At 46.4% G+C, this 15699-nt stretch overlaps 1 protein-coding gene across 28 annotated transcripts in view; it reads right to left on the bottom strand.

The window, feature by feature from the left end:
- ZFP90 (ZFP90 zinc finger protein) overlaps nt 1-15699 on the bottom strand; it is a 221291-nt gene that overhangs the window by 13181 nt on the left and 192411 nt on the right. For 26 of the 28 annotated variants that reach the window (XM_067019784.1, XM_067019779.1, XM_067019782.1 and 23 more), the window contains 8 exons: nt 8178-8260; nt 6433-6558; nt 6049-6204; nt 5822-5966; nt 4152-4318; nt 3370-3498; nt 2277-2462; nt 379-620 (listed from right to left, as the gene is read on the bottom strand). In XM_067019784.1, the coding sequence (XP_066875885.1) occupies nt 379-620; nt 2277-2462; nt 3370-3498; nt 4152-4318; nt 5822-5966; nt 6049-6204; nt 6433-6558; nt 8178-8260 (1234 nt within the window). The remainder of the gene's footprint in view (nt 1-378; nt 621-2276; nt 2463-3369; nt 3499-4151; nt 4319-5821; nt 5967-6048; nt 6205-6432; nt 6559-8177; nt 8261-15699) is intronic. The other 2 variants (XM_067019799.1, XM_067019801.1) reach the window with 1 other exon arrangement.

Below are 15699 nucleotides of genomic sequence, written 5' to 3'. Positions count from 1 at the left end.
AGCAGAAAAGTTGAGAAGAATCACACTCAGAATACTTAGAGTTCTGGAGTCATCATTCAAAGCCTCCTCATGCCAACTGGCAGAGGGTTTCATAGGACTCAGGGCTCCTAAGCAGGATTACGTGGAAAACACATCTCACCCCCAAATGGGAGCCTGAGCAGAAGGTGGGGTCCCAGCAGGGACACATGAGAGGGAGCAGGAACACCTGTCCCCTGGACTTCAGCCATGTGGAGGGTAGGAAGGGAAAGCCCTGAACAGGGGTGACATTCAAAATATTTAATAGACTTTATGGCAGTTAGAACAAATTCTGGCTATAATAAACAACCCATCCAACGGTACCCATGAATTTAGCTGAATTTAAGCCCAGCTCCTATGTACCTGATCTTCTGACTCCCCCTGTCCGGGTCCTGTGCGGTGTAGGTGCAGACAGGCTCGCCGACGGAGATGCCCTCCTGGACCTCGGTGACTTTGGAGGGCGGGATGAACACGGGCGGCTCGTTCACATCCTCCACGTGGACCACTATGGTAGCCGTGGAGGTTGGGAGCTTCACCACAAAGGGAGCCTTGTTGATCACTTCAACGTACAGGGTGTGCTGGTTTTTGGCCTCAAAATCCAAGCCCTGGCACAAAACAGGAAGGAGGACCTGAGCCGCCATTTTGTGAGGAGGCCCCATGCAGTGCTGTGATGCCAGAAGGAAAGGGCCCACAATGAGGGGCTGGAGGCTCCCACCAGCAACAGTACTGCCCCTTCCCTACCCCACAGAGCCTCCTGCATTTCCTGAGTGGACATCCAGTGGGGCCTCTCGGGCCACCACCCCAAAGGCAACTAGACTAGTAAGCCCTAAGCCTAGAACTGGTTCCCTAGGGGGTGATGACACCCCCTAGGGGGTGTTGTAGAAACTTGGAGGAGGCATTTCTAGGTGTCCTAATGACTGGGGATGCCACTGGCATTTACAGGCTGGGGCAGGGACACAAAGAACTGTCCCATATCCCATGTGACTTGCCAATATCACCATGGACATTCATGTATTTATGGGTGTGATGTTCTGTTTATATTTATAGTCTAGAACGTGTTTTACATACAGACCAAGTTTTTGGTGTGGTTTTAATTTATACTGAATTTTCCAGGAATGCAACCTCTGAGGGGAGCTTGTAATTTGATTTGTTCAGGCCTTTCCCAAAGTTATTTATTTGTTGTTCTGGAAAAACATCAATACCACTCGTGATATGAGTCACTAGAGTGACATATAGTATCTACTACATCTGGACGATGCGCAAGAAACTGACCACTCCATTATGTTTTCTAGTGTACTTGTGCCCAAAGATTTACATATGGAAATATTTTATTATCAGTAACTTTTCCTATAAAATTCTCCTTTATTTTACAGGTAGGACATTCCATTTTTCTAGAACTTACGTAAGTTAGAGAAGTTATATTATAAATGAAATTCATTTCACAGTGTGAAAGGGGTGTTAAAAAGTTTTGGCTGCAAGGAGGGGACAGCCTTTAAAGTATTACATAAAGCCCCACTTCTCAAACTGGGCCATTCTTCATAATAAACCAGGAGGTAAAAGAAATCAAAGAAAGATTGGACCCATCTTCTTCTTTTTTTTTTTTGAGGTTCGCGGGCCTCTCACTGTTGTGGCCCCTCCCGTTGCGGAGCACAGGCTCAGCGGCCATGGCTCACGGGCCCAGCCGCTCCACGTCACGTGGGATCTTCCCGGACCGGGGCACGAACCCGCGTCCCCTGCATCGGCAGGCGGACTCTCAACCACTGCGCCACCAGGGAAGCCCCAGACCCATCTTCTTGAAGCATCAATTTTATTAAAAGACTTTTTGAGAGGCAAGGGTATGCCTAACTACTAAGTAATTTAAAACATTTTACTATCCAAACACCTAGATGTGAATTACGGATTGAATGCAAAATTAGCAAGAATTCCAATAAAACAGAGACCCTCTGTGTAAGACTGATTGGGAGCAGCCACTGGACACTGGGATCTGGGAGGGGGGGCCCCACTGATCTGCCTCAATTAGATCAGCAACTCTGTTTTATGAATCTGTTTTATGAATTGGGTCCCTGGGTAAGGTTTAGTTTGAACAAAGGAATTCCCCAACCCAAGAGGAATGGGAGAGTGTTGCAAGCCACTGGCCTTGTACACTCCCTGGCGAGTGGTCCAAGGTATGTCTCCCAAGGCAGGTGGTACCCCCTAGTCCTGGAGGCTGCAGACCTGACTGTCCCAGATGTGGCCCTTGTACAAAGCCCAAACCGACTCACCTTCTTGGTTGTAAGGATACCCTGGTTGCTCTCAGGGTGGGTGGTGACGGTAAAATGGTCCCCCTTGTCACCGTCCACGATGCGGTAGGTAGCCTGCCATGCCGGTGAGTTGGGGGCATCCAGATCGGTCACTGTCAGCCTCTGCAGCTCGTGGCCCACTGCATTCTCAGGCACACGGGCCTCGTACTGTCAGTGTGGGAAGCACAGCACAGTCAGAGCGGAGAGACGGACCACCTTGAGAGGCTGTTCCACTCTTCACTGGCTGTGAATCCTCCATCCAACTCCAGGGGCGCCCCATGCCACTCACCCTTTCCGGGACCACCCAACCCACTTCCTGGGGTTTCAAGGCATGCAGAACATCCCAAGAGTCAGCCTCACAGCTGCTGGGACAGACCACAGCGATCTTGGGCCTGCTTTCCCTACACCCAGGGGCCTGACGCTCCAGGAATCTCACTGATCTAGGTGCCCAAGGCCTCGCCATTGAGTAGTCACCTATATCTAGCCGAGATCAGAAAGGCATACGGAAGGTGGCGAGAAGGGCTAGGTGTCTGCTTGTTCTAGGGCACTGACCAGGAACTTTTTTAGAAATTCTGGAATAGGTGGCAAAGATGGGGAAATTAGCTGTTGAGAACAAATTTTTAATCAGGCCTAAACAATGTTTAGCAGTCAGAGTTACCTACAGATGGAAGCGGGTGGGTGTCACCTTGACTGGCACTGAGTCCTCTGCCACGTGAGGTGTACAAGCATTCACTGGGGGAATGTGGGCAGGTATGGGTGTGAGGCAAATTAGGACTTTCCATATCAACAAAGATTTTCATTTTGAGCACTTGTGTACCTGGGATCGTGTTAAGAACTGTACATAGATTATTTCATTTAAAACTCAGAAAAATGCAGCAGGAGATAATGGAGCATCATCTCCATTTCACAGATTAGGAAATAGGGCACAGAGAGGTTAGGTAGTTCACCTCAGGTCACACAGCTCACAAGTGCTAGGACTGGGACTTGAGGCAATGTAGGCTGGTTCCAGAGTTTCATCAAAAAGGAGAAAGTCCTTCATCATCTGACGAGGGAAGAAGGAAGGCAGGGGCGTTACCTTCTGGGGCTCAAACACAGGAGCGTTGTCATTGGCATCGAGGATTTCCACTATGGCCATAGCCGTGGTGCTGGAGCCGTCCCCGTTCATGTCCGTGGCCTGGATGGTCAGCGTGTACTCAGGGACTCTCTGGGGAGAAAAGGAGAGCGGAAGTGGAAGGCCACTGCGCGTTGGGCACAGCCTTGGGTGTATGGGGAGGGAAGGGGAATGTTCCTCCCTCTCAGTGTTCTCTTGATTCCTGACCCACTGCTTGCCCACTGCAGGAAAGACCAGAAGCAAAGGGTGGAGGAGGAGGGGAACTGTGGATCCAAACGGTTCTCCTGGGCCTGGCGTGGGATGAAGCCTGGGCATTGCCTCCTGACCCTGGGCGGACGCAGAATGGGAGCTTTGAGTGTGGATTTGGGCAAAGGTATTAATTAGGGAACAGGAGGCAGGTCCAGTATCCATGGAGCTAATTCTGCTTTGTGGCACACATGGGACGAATCTGGGCAACATGCGTGCTAAGTGAGCCATTCCGAGGGGAAATGAGAAAACCTGCAGAAAGTATTAAACGTCTGCGTTTCACAGCTGCCTCCTCAGCCTTAACGAGATGGTTTGGCAACGTGCCACTGGCCCGAGGGAGCTGCCGGACATCCACGTGGGACATAGCAGCAGCCATTCCCAGCTGACTTGGGTCCCCACTGCTGTGCCCTGGGCTTTGGGGACAGAGGCTTCCGCTCTGAGCGTCAGACCCCAGCCTGGGCTAGCCTGGGCAGGCAGCACCTTCCCGAAGGGCCACTTACCTCCCGGTCCAGGCCACTGGAGATGACGCTGATGGTGCCTGTGCTCCGGTGGACTGTGAACATGAGTTCCTTTGGCTCTTGACTAAGGATGGAATAAGCCACCACCCCATTGTAGGTGTTGATGGCATCGTCCTCATCCGTGGCTGTCACTTGCATCACAGAAATGCCTGGAGGGGAGAAGGGCTGATGAGTCAGCAGCCTTCCCTTCCAGCTCCGATTCCAGCCTTGCCCACTTCTGGAACTCCGAGAGGCTCCACCCTGCTCGCCGCTGGCTTGGCCCCATGCTCCACTCGCGGCAGAGACTGCTAAGTGGTGCCCATTTCCCATTCTCCCCTTCCTTCTTAGAAACATAATCCTCATAATCATTCTAGGCTGACCACAAGCCCACCGGGAACCAAGACTATTTCGCTTCTTGCAGCTAGCTGTGGCCACGAGACTGAAATCTGACGAATGGGATATACAGCTTTGCAGGAAGCGATTTTCTGAGTTAAGGGGCTTATTCTTCCCACCCCTTCCCTCCTTCCAGATGTAATGGCCAGAGCTCCAGTAGCAACCATGAGGTAATCTTGGGAATAAAGACAAAACAGCAGAGCAAGGAGATGGAAGGAGCCTAGTTCCCCCACACAAAGCACTATTCCAGCCTGGCTTGACCACCTCACCTCTAGGCTTCCTGAATACAAATGGGGAAAAGGTTCCATATTATTGAAGGTACTGTTTTTCTTCTGGAAATGTCTGTTTTGGCAGCCTAACCAACTCACATTTCTCTGTAATTCTCCACAACTCAGAGACAAAGGGAGAGGAGGAGCCCTCCTCACCAGCACCTGTCTTTGAGGTCATTAAAGTCACCTATTTCTCTAGTCTTTTGCCAGCCCCTCTCACCCTCTTCCCCAGCCTGACAATTCATTTTCTCCTCTCTGTAAACCACATTCTAACACCTCTCAGCCTTTGCCACCCTCCTTGCAGCTGCCATTTCCCCAAAGAACCTCATATCAGGTGCTTCATATCACACAGCAGTAGGCATATGTTATTTCTAATATTCACAGTTCTTTATGGTTGATATTATCCCCATTTTCAGGTGTGAAGATTGAGGCTCAGAGGTCAAGACCTTGCCCAGGGTCACAGCAGATGAGAGACAAAATCCAGAATCAAATATAGGTCTCTGCAGCTCCAAAGCTGCAGCTGGCTGAACATCTGAAGCTTCTGGGAAATTTTCAAATACACAGATTCTGGAGCTCTACTCCAGGATCATTCTTATTCAGGGATCTTGGGATGGAGTAGGGGAATCTGGATTTTTTTTTTTTTTTTTTTGTGGTATGCGGGCCTCTCACTGTTGTGGCCTCTCCCGTTGCGGGGCACAGGCTCCGGATGCGCAGGCCCAGCGGCCATGGCTCACGGGCCCAGCCGCTCCGCGGCATGTGGGATCTTCCCGGACCCGGGCACGAACCCGTATCCCCTGCAACGGCAGGCGGATTCTCAACCACTGCGCCACCAGGGAAGCCCGGGAATCTGGATTTTTAAGAAGATCCCAGGTGATCTGAGGCACAGCCCAGGAAATCAGGTATGAAGGGTTCTTCCAGCCTTTAAGAGTCTGGGCTGATTCCAGAAGTGGACCCAAGGCCAGCTCTGGGCCCAGCAGACCTCTATAGCTGTGCCCTCCCCAGTCCTCTTACCAGGTAGTACCCCTTCCAAGACGCTCCCTCTGAAGACATCCTGGGTGAACTTGGGCTTGTGGTCATTCTGGTCTGTTACAATGATGGAGATGTTCATGGGCTCTTCCACGGAGGCACCGTTCTCCGACACAGCGTGGCCAAAGAGCTGTAGGTACACAGGCCTGGGGTCAGCCTGGCACTACCCTCCCTGGGGCCCTGCTTCTTGTTGGATGCTAAAGGTTACTTGCCTCATACTCGGCAATTTTCTCCCGGTCCAGTGGTTTATTCAACAGCAACCAGCCCGTTTCCTTCTCTATGGTGAAGATACCCTCAGGGGGGCGGTCTGCCCCAGGCCCCGTGATGCTGTAGAAAATCTTGGTGCCTCTGTCTTTATTAGATTTGAGCTGGAAGCAAAAGAAAATGGCAGCTGACAAAGTGACAAATATCTCATGACTGGAGCAAAGAACCCTCTGTGGGGAGGGGTGGAGAGGCACTGCCTGATTAGAAACTGCTCCCATCAGAGTTTCCCTCTGCGGGCCCCAGGGCTCAGCAGCAAGAAACCTCATATTCAGGCCTTTGAATGAGAGTCCCTGAAGACACCAACGACTCCCAGGGAGAAGGCACAGTCATACCTGATGCAGCTTCTGGGGGAAGGGACCCTTGCCATTCTCAGGGATAGATATTGGCGGGACCACCCAATCTCTTTTGCGTCTTCGCAAGATACGTTTGGATGGGGAGATCTTCAATGCTTTCCTCTCCTGCAAGGAGAAAAGAGCCCTTAACCCAGGTGTGCAAACAACTGGTACATACCCAACATCCTCTCACCTACAGGGGCTCAGGGCAAGGACAGAGGCCCAGATGGGTTTATTGTAAAAGAAAACTTGGAAATAATCTAAGTGTTCACTTATAGAGAAGGCCCAATTAAATACCCTATAATACATCCATCTAGTGGAAATTGTACACAGCTTGAAAAATGAGGAATATCTCTCTGTGCTGGCATGGAAAGATCTTTGATATATACCCATACTTAAGTGAAAAAGAACAAGGTATGGAACAGCTTAATGTAGTTTAGTATTTTATTTAACAAACACTTACATAGGGCTTAATATGTGCCAGGCACTGTTCCATCTTTTGTGTAAAAGGGTGGGAAAATAAGGCATATATTCACATCTGCTTATATACAGACAAAGTCTGGGGTATACTAGAAGCTTATAACGGTGCTTATCTGTGAGAAGGGGATAGGCAGTGTACTGATGTATTTTTCAGTGCAAAAAGAAGGTGCAGACATGTGAACAGTATGTTAGTTTTGCATAAAAGAGGAGGGAAAAGTTTATTTTATACCTATATATAATATATATTTAATATAAATATAGAACAAATACATAAATTAGAAGGAAAGAAACTGGTAACAGGGTAATCTGTGTCTTCTCTTGGAGGGGTAGAGAGGGCATTAGACAGATGGGGAGAAAAAAGGGGAGGTTATTCATCTTATAACTTTTTTTTTTTTTGCGGTATGCAGGCCTGTCACTGTTGCAGCCTCTCCGGTTGCGGAGCACAGGCTCCGGACGCACAGGCCCAGCGGCCTGCCGCTCCGCGGCATGTGGGATCTACCCAGACAGGGGCACGAACCCATGTCCCCTGCATCGGCAGGATTCTCAACCACCGCGCCACCAGGGAAGCCCTATAACTTTTTAATATTTAAAATTTTGAACCATGTGGATACATTAGCTGTTCAAAAAATTAAATTGGGGCTTCCCTGGTGGCGCAGTGGTTGAGCGTCTGCCTGCCGATGCAGGGGACACAGGTTCGTGCCCCGGTCTGGGAAGTTCCCACATGCCGCGGATCGGCTGGGCCCATGAGCCATGGCCACTGCCACGGAGCCTGTGCTCCGCAACGGGAGGGGCCACAACAGTGAGAGGCCCGTGTACCAGAAAAAAAAAAAAAAAAATTAATTAAACAAAACAAAGAAATGATGTGGCCAAGAGCCTCAGGTCCATCTTCCCAAAGGTTCATGAGATTGGCAGTCCTGTGCTGGGATCACCTTCACTTGCGGTTTACCAGCATGATATGGGAAAGAGGAAAGGGAGGTGGGACGGGGAATTCAAGGGAGGAAGGGTACTGGGCCAGTACTCACAAAGCAGCTCTGGGCCCCACTGGCCTGACTCTGGCGCCCCCTACTGGGCAGCGGCAAGCACTACCCTGCTTAGATCTGTACCCACGCGCACAGCTATGGACAACTGAGGTCTAACCCTGCGTCCTCTGTAGGGGTAACATGGCTCACAACAGCCACGGCAACCTCGGCCTCCTGGCCAGCAGCAAGCTGGGCATGCACGGAGAATGTCTTTCTTCTCTCCTGAAGGTGGACATGGTGATTTACCTGGACTGTTTTGTTGTTCAGAACAGTGAAGTCATCATCAGTCAGCAGGGCCGACTCTTGCCCAGGGCAGTCCATGAAAACTACTGTGAGGAAGGGAGGAAAAGAGTATTAGGAAGGAGGGGCTTCTGGAAGATACCCCATGGGAGCCAAGACCTGACAGCAGCCCCCTGACTGGATCAAGGGCTATTCCAAGCCACTGCAGAAGGAGGCTCGGCTTACTTCCTCTGACCAGCAATGTGATCAAATATGAGTTTCAGATGGGCTTCTGAGTTTGGTCTCAAGAGGAAGGACCACTTCGTGGTTTGTGGGCCAAAGAACCAAAATCATCGATATTCAGCGACATTAGCCCCATGGACTGTCACGAGACATAGAGTTGACCCAAGGTCACAGCTGGAGGCAGAAGATTTTAAGCATTTCTGAAGGCTATGAGTCTACATATGCGCTGTATGCGTCCTGCTACACCGTCACCCACACAGATCATTCTGGATAACCTCGGGTTGTTTCAGTCTGTCATGCTCCTTCTGAATCCTCCCTGCTTGGCCGCCCTTTAAACAAGCACTCTGAGTTAATAACTACCATTCGCTAATCCAGAGACTGGGCCCATTTCATCTTTACAACTATGCTGCCGAGGTAGGCATTAGCTCCTTTACAAAGATGAGAAAACTGAGGTTCAGAAGCCAGGTCAGCCTGACTCCAAGGCATAGGCTACAGAGTATTCACAACCAATGTTCTTACCCACCCTTCCTTGTGGCCAAAGCATGGAGTCAGGAAACCTGCCAAGGGCTACAACTGGGCCCATCGGCAACATGCCCTGACCCAAGGGTTCCCTTAACGCTGGGCCAGACACCAGCGCTCATCAGTCTACTAGACTGCAGCACAGCAAGGACCAGAGCGACAGTGCTGTGCCGTGGAAAGGTCAGCGTGAGCTCTCCCAACTGTCCTGTTTTGAAAAATTGTCCTTTAGTTTCAGATGATGATGACAATTATTTTCAATAATCCTTCCCTGAAATAAGAAAGGATAACAGATGAGTGTTTTTAAACTACAAAAGTAATGTGACAGAAGCAAGAAGAACTACAATCCTGCAGCCGGTGGAACAAAAACCACATTCACAGAAAGACAGACAAGGTGAAAAGGCAGAGGGCTATGTACCAGAGGAAGGAACAAGATAAAACCCCAGAAAAACAACTAAATGAAGTGGAGACAGGCAACCTTCCAGAAAAAGAACTCAGAATAATGATAGTGAAGATGATCCAAGACCTCGGGAAAAGAATGGAGGCAAAGATTGAGAAGATACAAGAAATGTTTAACAAAGACCTAGAAGAATTAAAGAACAAACAAACAGAGACGAACAATACGATAACTGAAATGAAAACTACACTAGAAGGAATCAATAGCAGAATAACTGAGGCAGAAGAATGGGTAAGTGACCTGGAAGACAGAATGGTGGAATTCATGGCTGCAGAACAGAATAAAGAAAAAAGAATGAAAAGAAATGAAAACAGCCTAAGAGACCTCTGGGACAACATTAAATGCAACAACATTCGCATTATAGGGGTCCCAGAAGGAAAAGAGAGAGAGAAAGGACCAGAGAAAATATTTGAAGAGATTATAGTCGAAAACTTCCCTAACATGAGAAAGGAAACAGACACCCAAGTCCAGGAAGCGCAGAGAGTCCCATACAGGATAAACCCAAGGAGAAACACGCCGAGACACATAGTAATCAAATTGGCAAAAATCAAAGACAAAGAAAAATTATTAAAAGCAGCAAGGGAAAAACGACAAATAACATACAAGGGAACTCCCATAAGGTTAACAGCTGATTTCTCAGCAGAAACTCTACAAGCCAGAAGGGAGTGGCATGATATACTTAAAGTGATGAAAGGGAAGAAACTACAACCAAGATTACTCTACCGGGCAAGGATCTCATTCAGATTCGATGGAGAAATCAAAAGCTTTACAGACAAGCAAAAGATAACAGAATTCAGCACCACCAAACCAGCTCTACAACAAACGTTAAAGGAACTTCTCTAAGTGGGAAACACAAGAGAAGAAGAGGACCTACAAAAACAAACCCAAAACAATTAATAAAATGGTCATAGGAACATACATATCGATAATTACCTTAAACGTGAAAGGATTTGCTCCAGCCAAAAGACACAGGCTTGCTGAATGTATACAAAAACAAGACCCATCTATATGCTGTCTACAAGAGACCCACTTCAGACCTAGGGACACATATAGACTGAAAGTGAGGGGATGGAAAAAGAAATTCCATGCAAATGGAAATCAAAAGAAAGCTGGAGTAGCAATACTCGTATCAGATAAAATAGACTTTAAAATAAAGAATGTTACAAGAGACAAGGAAGGACACTACATAATGATCAAGGGATCAATCCAAGAAGATATAACAATTATAAATATATATGCACCCAACATAGGAGCACCTCAATACATAAAGCAACTGCTAACAGATATAAAAGAGGAAATCGACAGTAACACTTTTAACACCTCACTTACACCAATGGACAGATCATCCAAAATGAAAATAAATAAGGAAACAGAAGCTTTAAATGACATAATAGACCAGATAGATTTAATTGATATTTATAGGACATTCCATCCAAAAACAGCAGATTACACTTTCTTCTCAAGTGCGCACGGAACATTCTCCAGGACAGATCACATCTTGGGTCACAAATCAAGCCTCAGTAAATTTAAGAAAATTGAAATCATATCAAGCATCTTTTCTGACCACAATGCTATGAGATTAGAATGAATTACAGGGAAAAAAACGTAAAAAACACAAACACATGGAGGCTAAATAATACGTTACTAAATAACCAAGAGATCACTGAAGAAATCAAAGAGGAAATCAAAAAATACCTAAAGACAAATGACAATGAAAACACAACGGGGCTTCCCTGGTGGCGCAGTGGTTGAGAGTCCGCCTGCCAATGCAGGGGACACCGATTCGTGCCCCGGTCCGGGAAGATCCCACATGCCCGCAAAGCGGCTGGGCCCGTGAGCCACGGCCGCTGATCCTGCGCGTCCGGAGCCTGTGCTCCGCAACGGGAGAGGCCACAACAGTGAGAGGCCCATGTACCACGGAAAAAAAAAAAAAAAAAAGAAAACACCACGATCCAAAACCTATGGGATGTAGCAAAAGCAGTTCTAAGAGAGTTTATAGCTATACAAGCCTACCTCAAGAAACAAGAAAAATCTCAAATAAACAATCTAACCTTACACCTAAAGGAACTAGAGAAAGAAGAACAAACAAAACCCAAAGTTAGCATTAGGAAAGAAATCATAAAGATCAGAGCAGAAATAAATGAAATAGAAACAAAGAAAACAACAGCAAAGATCAATAAAACTAAAAGCTGGTTCTTTGAGAAGATAAACAAACAAACAAAAAAGTAATGTGAACATGATGAAGTATTCAAACAGTATATAAGAGTGTAACATTAAAATGTAGAATTCCAAATAATATCCAGACCATACAATGGACTCCTAAAACTCAAGAACAACAAAAAACAACCCAATTAAAAATAAATAAATAAAAAGGCAAAGGAGTTGAAAAGACATTCCTTCAAATAAGGTATACAAATGGCCAATAAGCATATGAAAAACTACTCAATGTCATTAGTCATTAGGGAAATACAAATCAAAATCACAGTGAGATACCACTTCATACCTACTAGGGTGGCAAAAAAAAAAAGTAAATAACGAGTGTTGGCAAGATGTAAAGACACAGGAACCCTCCTGCACTGGGAATGTGAAATGGTGCAGCCACTGTGAAAAACAGTTTGGTGGCTCCTCAGAAGGTAAACATAAAATTACCACATGATCCAGCAATTCTACTTTTAGGCGTATACCCAAAAGAACTGAAGTAGGATCTCAAACAGATACTCGTACACATATTTTCATAGTATCACTATTCACAAGAGCCAAAAGATGGAAACAACACAAGGGTCCATCAAGGGATGAATAGATAAACACAATGCAGTCTATACATACAATGGAATATTATTCAGTCTTTAAAAGGAATAAAGTTCTGACACATGCTGCAACATGGAAGAATCTTGAAAACATTATGCTAAGTAAAATAAGCTAGTCACAAAAGGGCAAATACTGCATGATTCCACTTATATGAGGTACCCAGAATACTCAAATTAATAGACATAGAAAGTAGAATAGAAGTTACCAGGGGCTGGAGAGAGAGGGGAATGGGTAGTTATTGTTTAATGGGTACAGAGTTTCTGTTTGGGATGATGAAAAAGTTCTGGAGACAGACGATGGTGATGGTTGCACAACAATCTGAACGTACTTAACGTCACCGAATTGCTTAAAATGGTCAAATTTTGTTATGCATATTTTACCTCCATAAAAAAAAAGTAGAAGTCTGATGTGGGAGTGTAAAATGGGATAGTCATTTTGGAAAATTGTTGGGCAGTATTTGCTGAAGCCAAATATACACATTCCCCAAGACCCAGCAATTTTACTTTGAGGTATAGACCCAACAAAGATACATTCACTAAAAGACAAGTATTATAATAGTCACAGCAGCACTGTCTATAATAGCTAAAGACTGGAAATAGCCCAAATGTCCATCAAGGTAGAATGAATAAAAATATGGTGGAATATTCATATAATTAAATGAGTCAACCACAAGAATATACAACAACATGAATGAATCTTACAAACACGGTTGAGTGACAGAAGCCAGATACAAGAGAGGACATGTGTATGATTCCATTAACATGAAGTTCAAAAGCAGGTAAAGCTACCTTGGGTGAAAGAACTTAAGGCACTGGCCATCTTTTGAGGAGAGGGTTAGGGCATGGAGGGGAGGAAGATGGAGGGCTTAAAAGCATACAGAGCTGCCTTCAGTTCCTCAGAGCCCCAGAGCTCACACACAGAGGCAGGTTCCTTCGTGGGAAGGCTGGAGTGTGCCCCTGAGAAAGAGAAGATTGCTTAGATACCAGCCCTGCCTCCTTGACGACATCCCCACTGAGGAGTCATGGGCTGTGACAACATGCTCGGCCGGTGAGAGGAGGGGAAAGAGGGATCTCGGCCTGAGTCAGTTCCAGGGGGTCCCAGGGTGACCCTGCCCTTTACCTCCAGCACACAGCTTTGTACTCTCATCTTCTGAGGAATCCTGCCTTTGCCTTTGGGCTAAAAAAGACCAGGAATGATATGTGGCAGAGTTTAAATCATCTTAATACAGGGCAAAAGTTAAATAATCTATGGGGCATTCACTCCATGGATTTTTTATCCAGCTATGCAAAATGTAAGCAGAATGTAGAGCTGCATATATAGTATCTGTAACTATGCACAGGAAAAATTTTTTTAAAAGACTGGAAGGAAATGAAGCTTCCCTATGACTGGGGTTACCAGCTACTTATTATCTTTATTTCTCTGTAGGTCCAAGTTTTCTCTTAACATGAATTGTGTTTCCCCCCTCAAATTCATGTGTTGACGTCCTAATACCTCAGAATGTGATTACATTTGGAAAAAGGGCCTTTAAAGAGGTGATTAAATTAAAATGAGGTTATTAGGGTGGGCCCTAATCCAGTATGATGAGTGTCCTTATAAGAGGAGGAGGAAATTTGGACACAGACAATTACAGAGAAAAGACTATGTACAGACACATGGAGAAGACAGCCATCTACGAGCTAAGGAGAGAGGCCTCAACAGAAACCAGCCCTGCTGACACCTTGATCTTGGACTTCTAGCCTCCTGAGTTGTGAGAAAATAAATTTCTGTGTTTAAGCCCCCAGTCTGTGTTCCTTTGTTACAGCAGCCCTAGCAAACGAATACAGCAAGCATCAATCTCAAGAGTCGAGAATCCCTCCCATCATGAATTACTATTATTAACAGCTAACATTTGTGTGTTTTTGAAAAATCTGCATGAATTTTTAAAATAAATTTATTTATTTATGGCTGTATTGGGTCCTCGTTGCTGTGTGCGGATTTTCCCTAGGTGCGGCGAGCGGGGACTACTCTTCATTGTGGTGTGCGGGCTTCTCATTGCAGTGGCTTCTCTTGCTGCGGAGCACGGACTCTAGGCACGCGGGCTTCAATGCTCCACAGCATGTGGGGTCTTCCCGGACCAGGGCTCGAACCTGTGTCTCCTGCCTTGGCAGGCGGATTTTTAACCACTGCGCCACCAGGGAAGCCCTAAAATTTGTATACTTTCTCATTTAATCTTCACCAAGCACCCTATAAGGTCGATTTTAACGCCCATTTTCTAAATTGGGAAAATGAGGGGTTAAATGCATTCACTGAAGTTACATAGCTAAATGGAATGGCCAGTAGTGGTACCTAGACCTGTCTAGATTGAGTCATTTATATAATATAGTTATATTATCTTTCTGACACACCTGAGAGTTTGTTTTCTTATCTCCTCCCTAACCCCCATTACCTGTGGTCCTTCTCCATCTATTGAAATAGCAAAGATTGATTTTTAGACGCCCAGTGAGGCAGTATGATATTTGGAGAAAAGTACTAGACTCGGGGATAATAACAGTAACTCTCTTACAGGTAGTTGTGAGGATTAAATGAGAATAAATGTAAAGAACTGACAAATAGGATGCATTATGGCCAGGTCTGCTGTTAATACTATTAATAGCGATGGAGACCCCATTCTTGTGCAGGCACTGACTTTTTAACTTGATGGGTGATCCTGGGAGATGCACTTGAATTCTGTGGGCCCCAGAATCAATTGTTTGCTGAAGTTTTTGTTTTATTTTGTTTTGTTTTTGGCCATGCTGCATGGTTTGCGGGATCTTAGTTTCCCGACCAGGGATCAAACCCGTGCCCTTGGTAGTGAAAGTGCGGAGTCCTACCACTGGACCTCCAGGGAATTCCCATGTTTGCTGAAGCTTTGAGCCTAAGGCCTGTCTTCCCTTGGTTTGAAGGGAGAGAAGCATGTTATAAAAAGATGTATTCAAGAATAGTAGGGGCTTCCCTGGTGGCGCAGTGGAATCCGCCTGCCAATGCAGGGGACACGGGTTCGAGCCCTGGTCCGGGAAGATCCCACATGCCGTGGAGCACCTAAGCCTGTGCGCCACAACTACTGAGCCTGTGCTCTAGAGCCCACGAGCCACAACTACTGAAGCCCGTGTGCCACAACCACTCAGTCTGCGCTTTACAGCCCATGTGCCATAACTACTGAGCCCGCATGCCACAGCTACTGAAGCCTGCGCACTTAGAGCCTGTGCTCCGCAACAAGAGAAGCCACAGCAATGAGAAGCCCGCACACTGCAACGAAGGGTAGCCCCTGCTCGCCACAACTAAAGAAAGCCTGCACCCAGCAACGAAGAGCCAATGCAGCCAAAAGTAAATAATTAGTTAAAAAAAATATAATGGGACCAAAGACACTTTCTCCTTGATGTAAGAAGGAGAAGAAAAGCTTAAAAGGGAATACCTAAACTCACTAGGTGATTCAGCATTGCTTAAAGCTGTGTTAAGGACACATGCAAAGGCCCCTCAAAACTCTGTTAGTTGGAACCATCAGCATGT

Source organism: Kogia breviceps, chromosome 18 (assembly GCF_026419965.1).
Source record: "Kogia breviceps isolate mKogBre1 chromosome 18, mKogBre1 haplotype 1, whole genome shotgun sequence".
Lineage (NCBI taxonomy): Eukaryota > Metazoa > Chordata > Mammalia > Artiodactyla > Physeteridae > Kogia > Kogia breviceps.
This window is presented reverse-complemented; position numbering and strand designations above follow the sequence as displayed.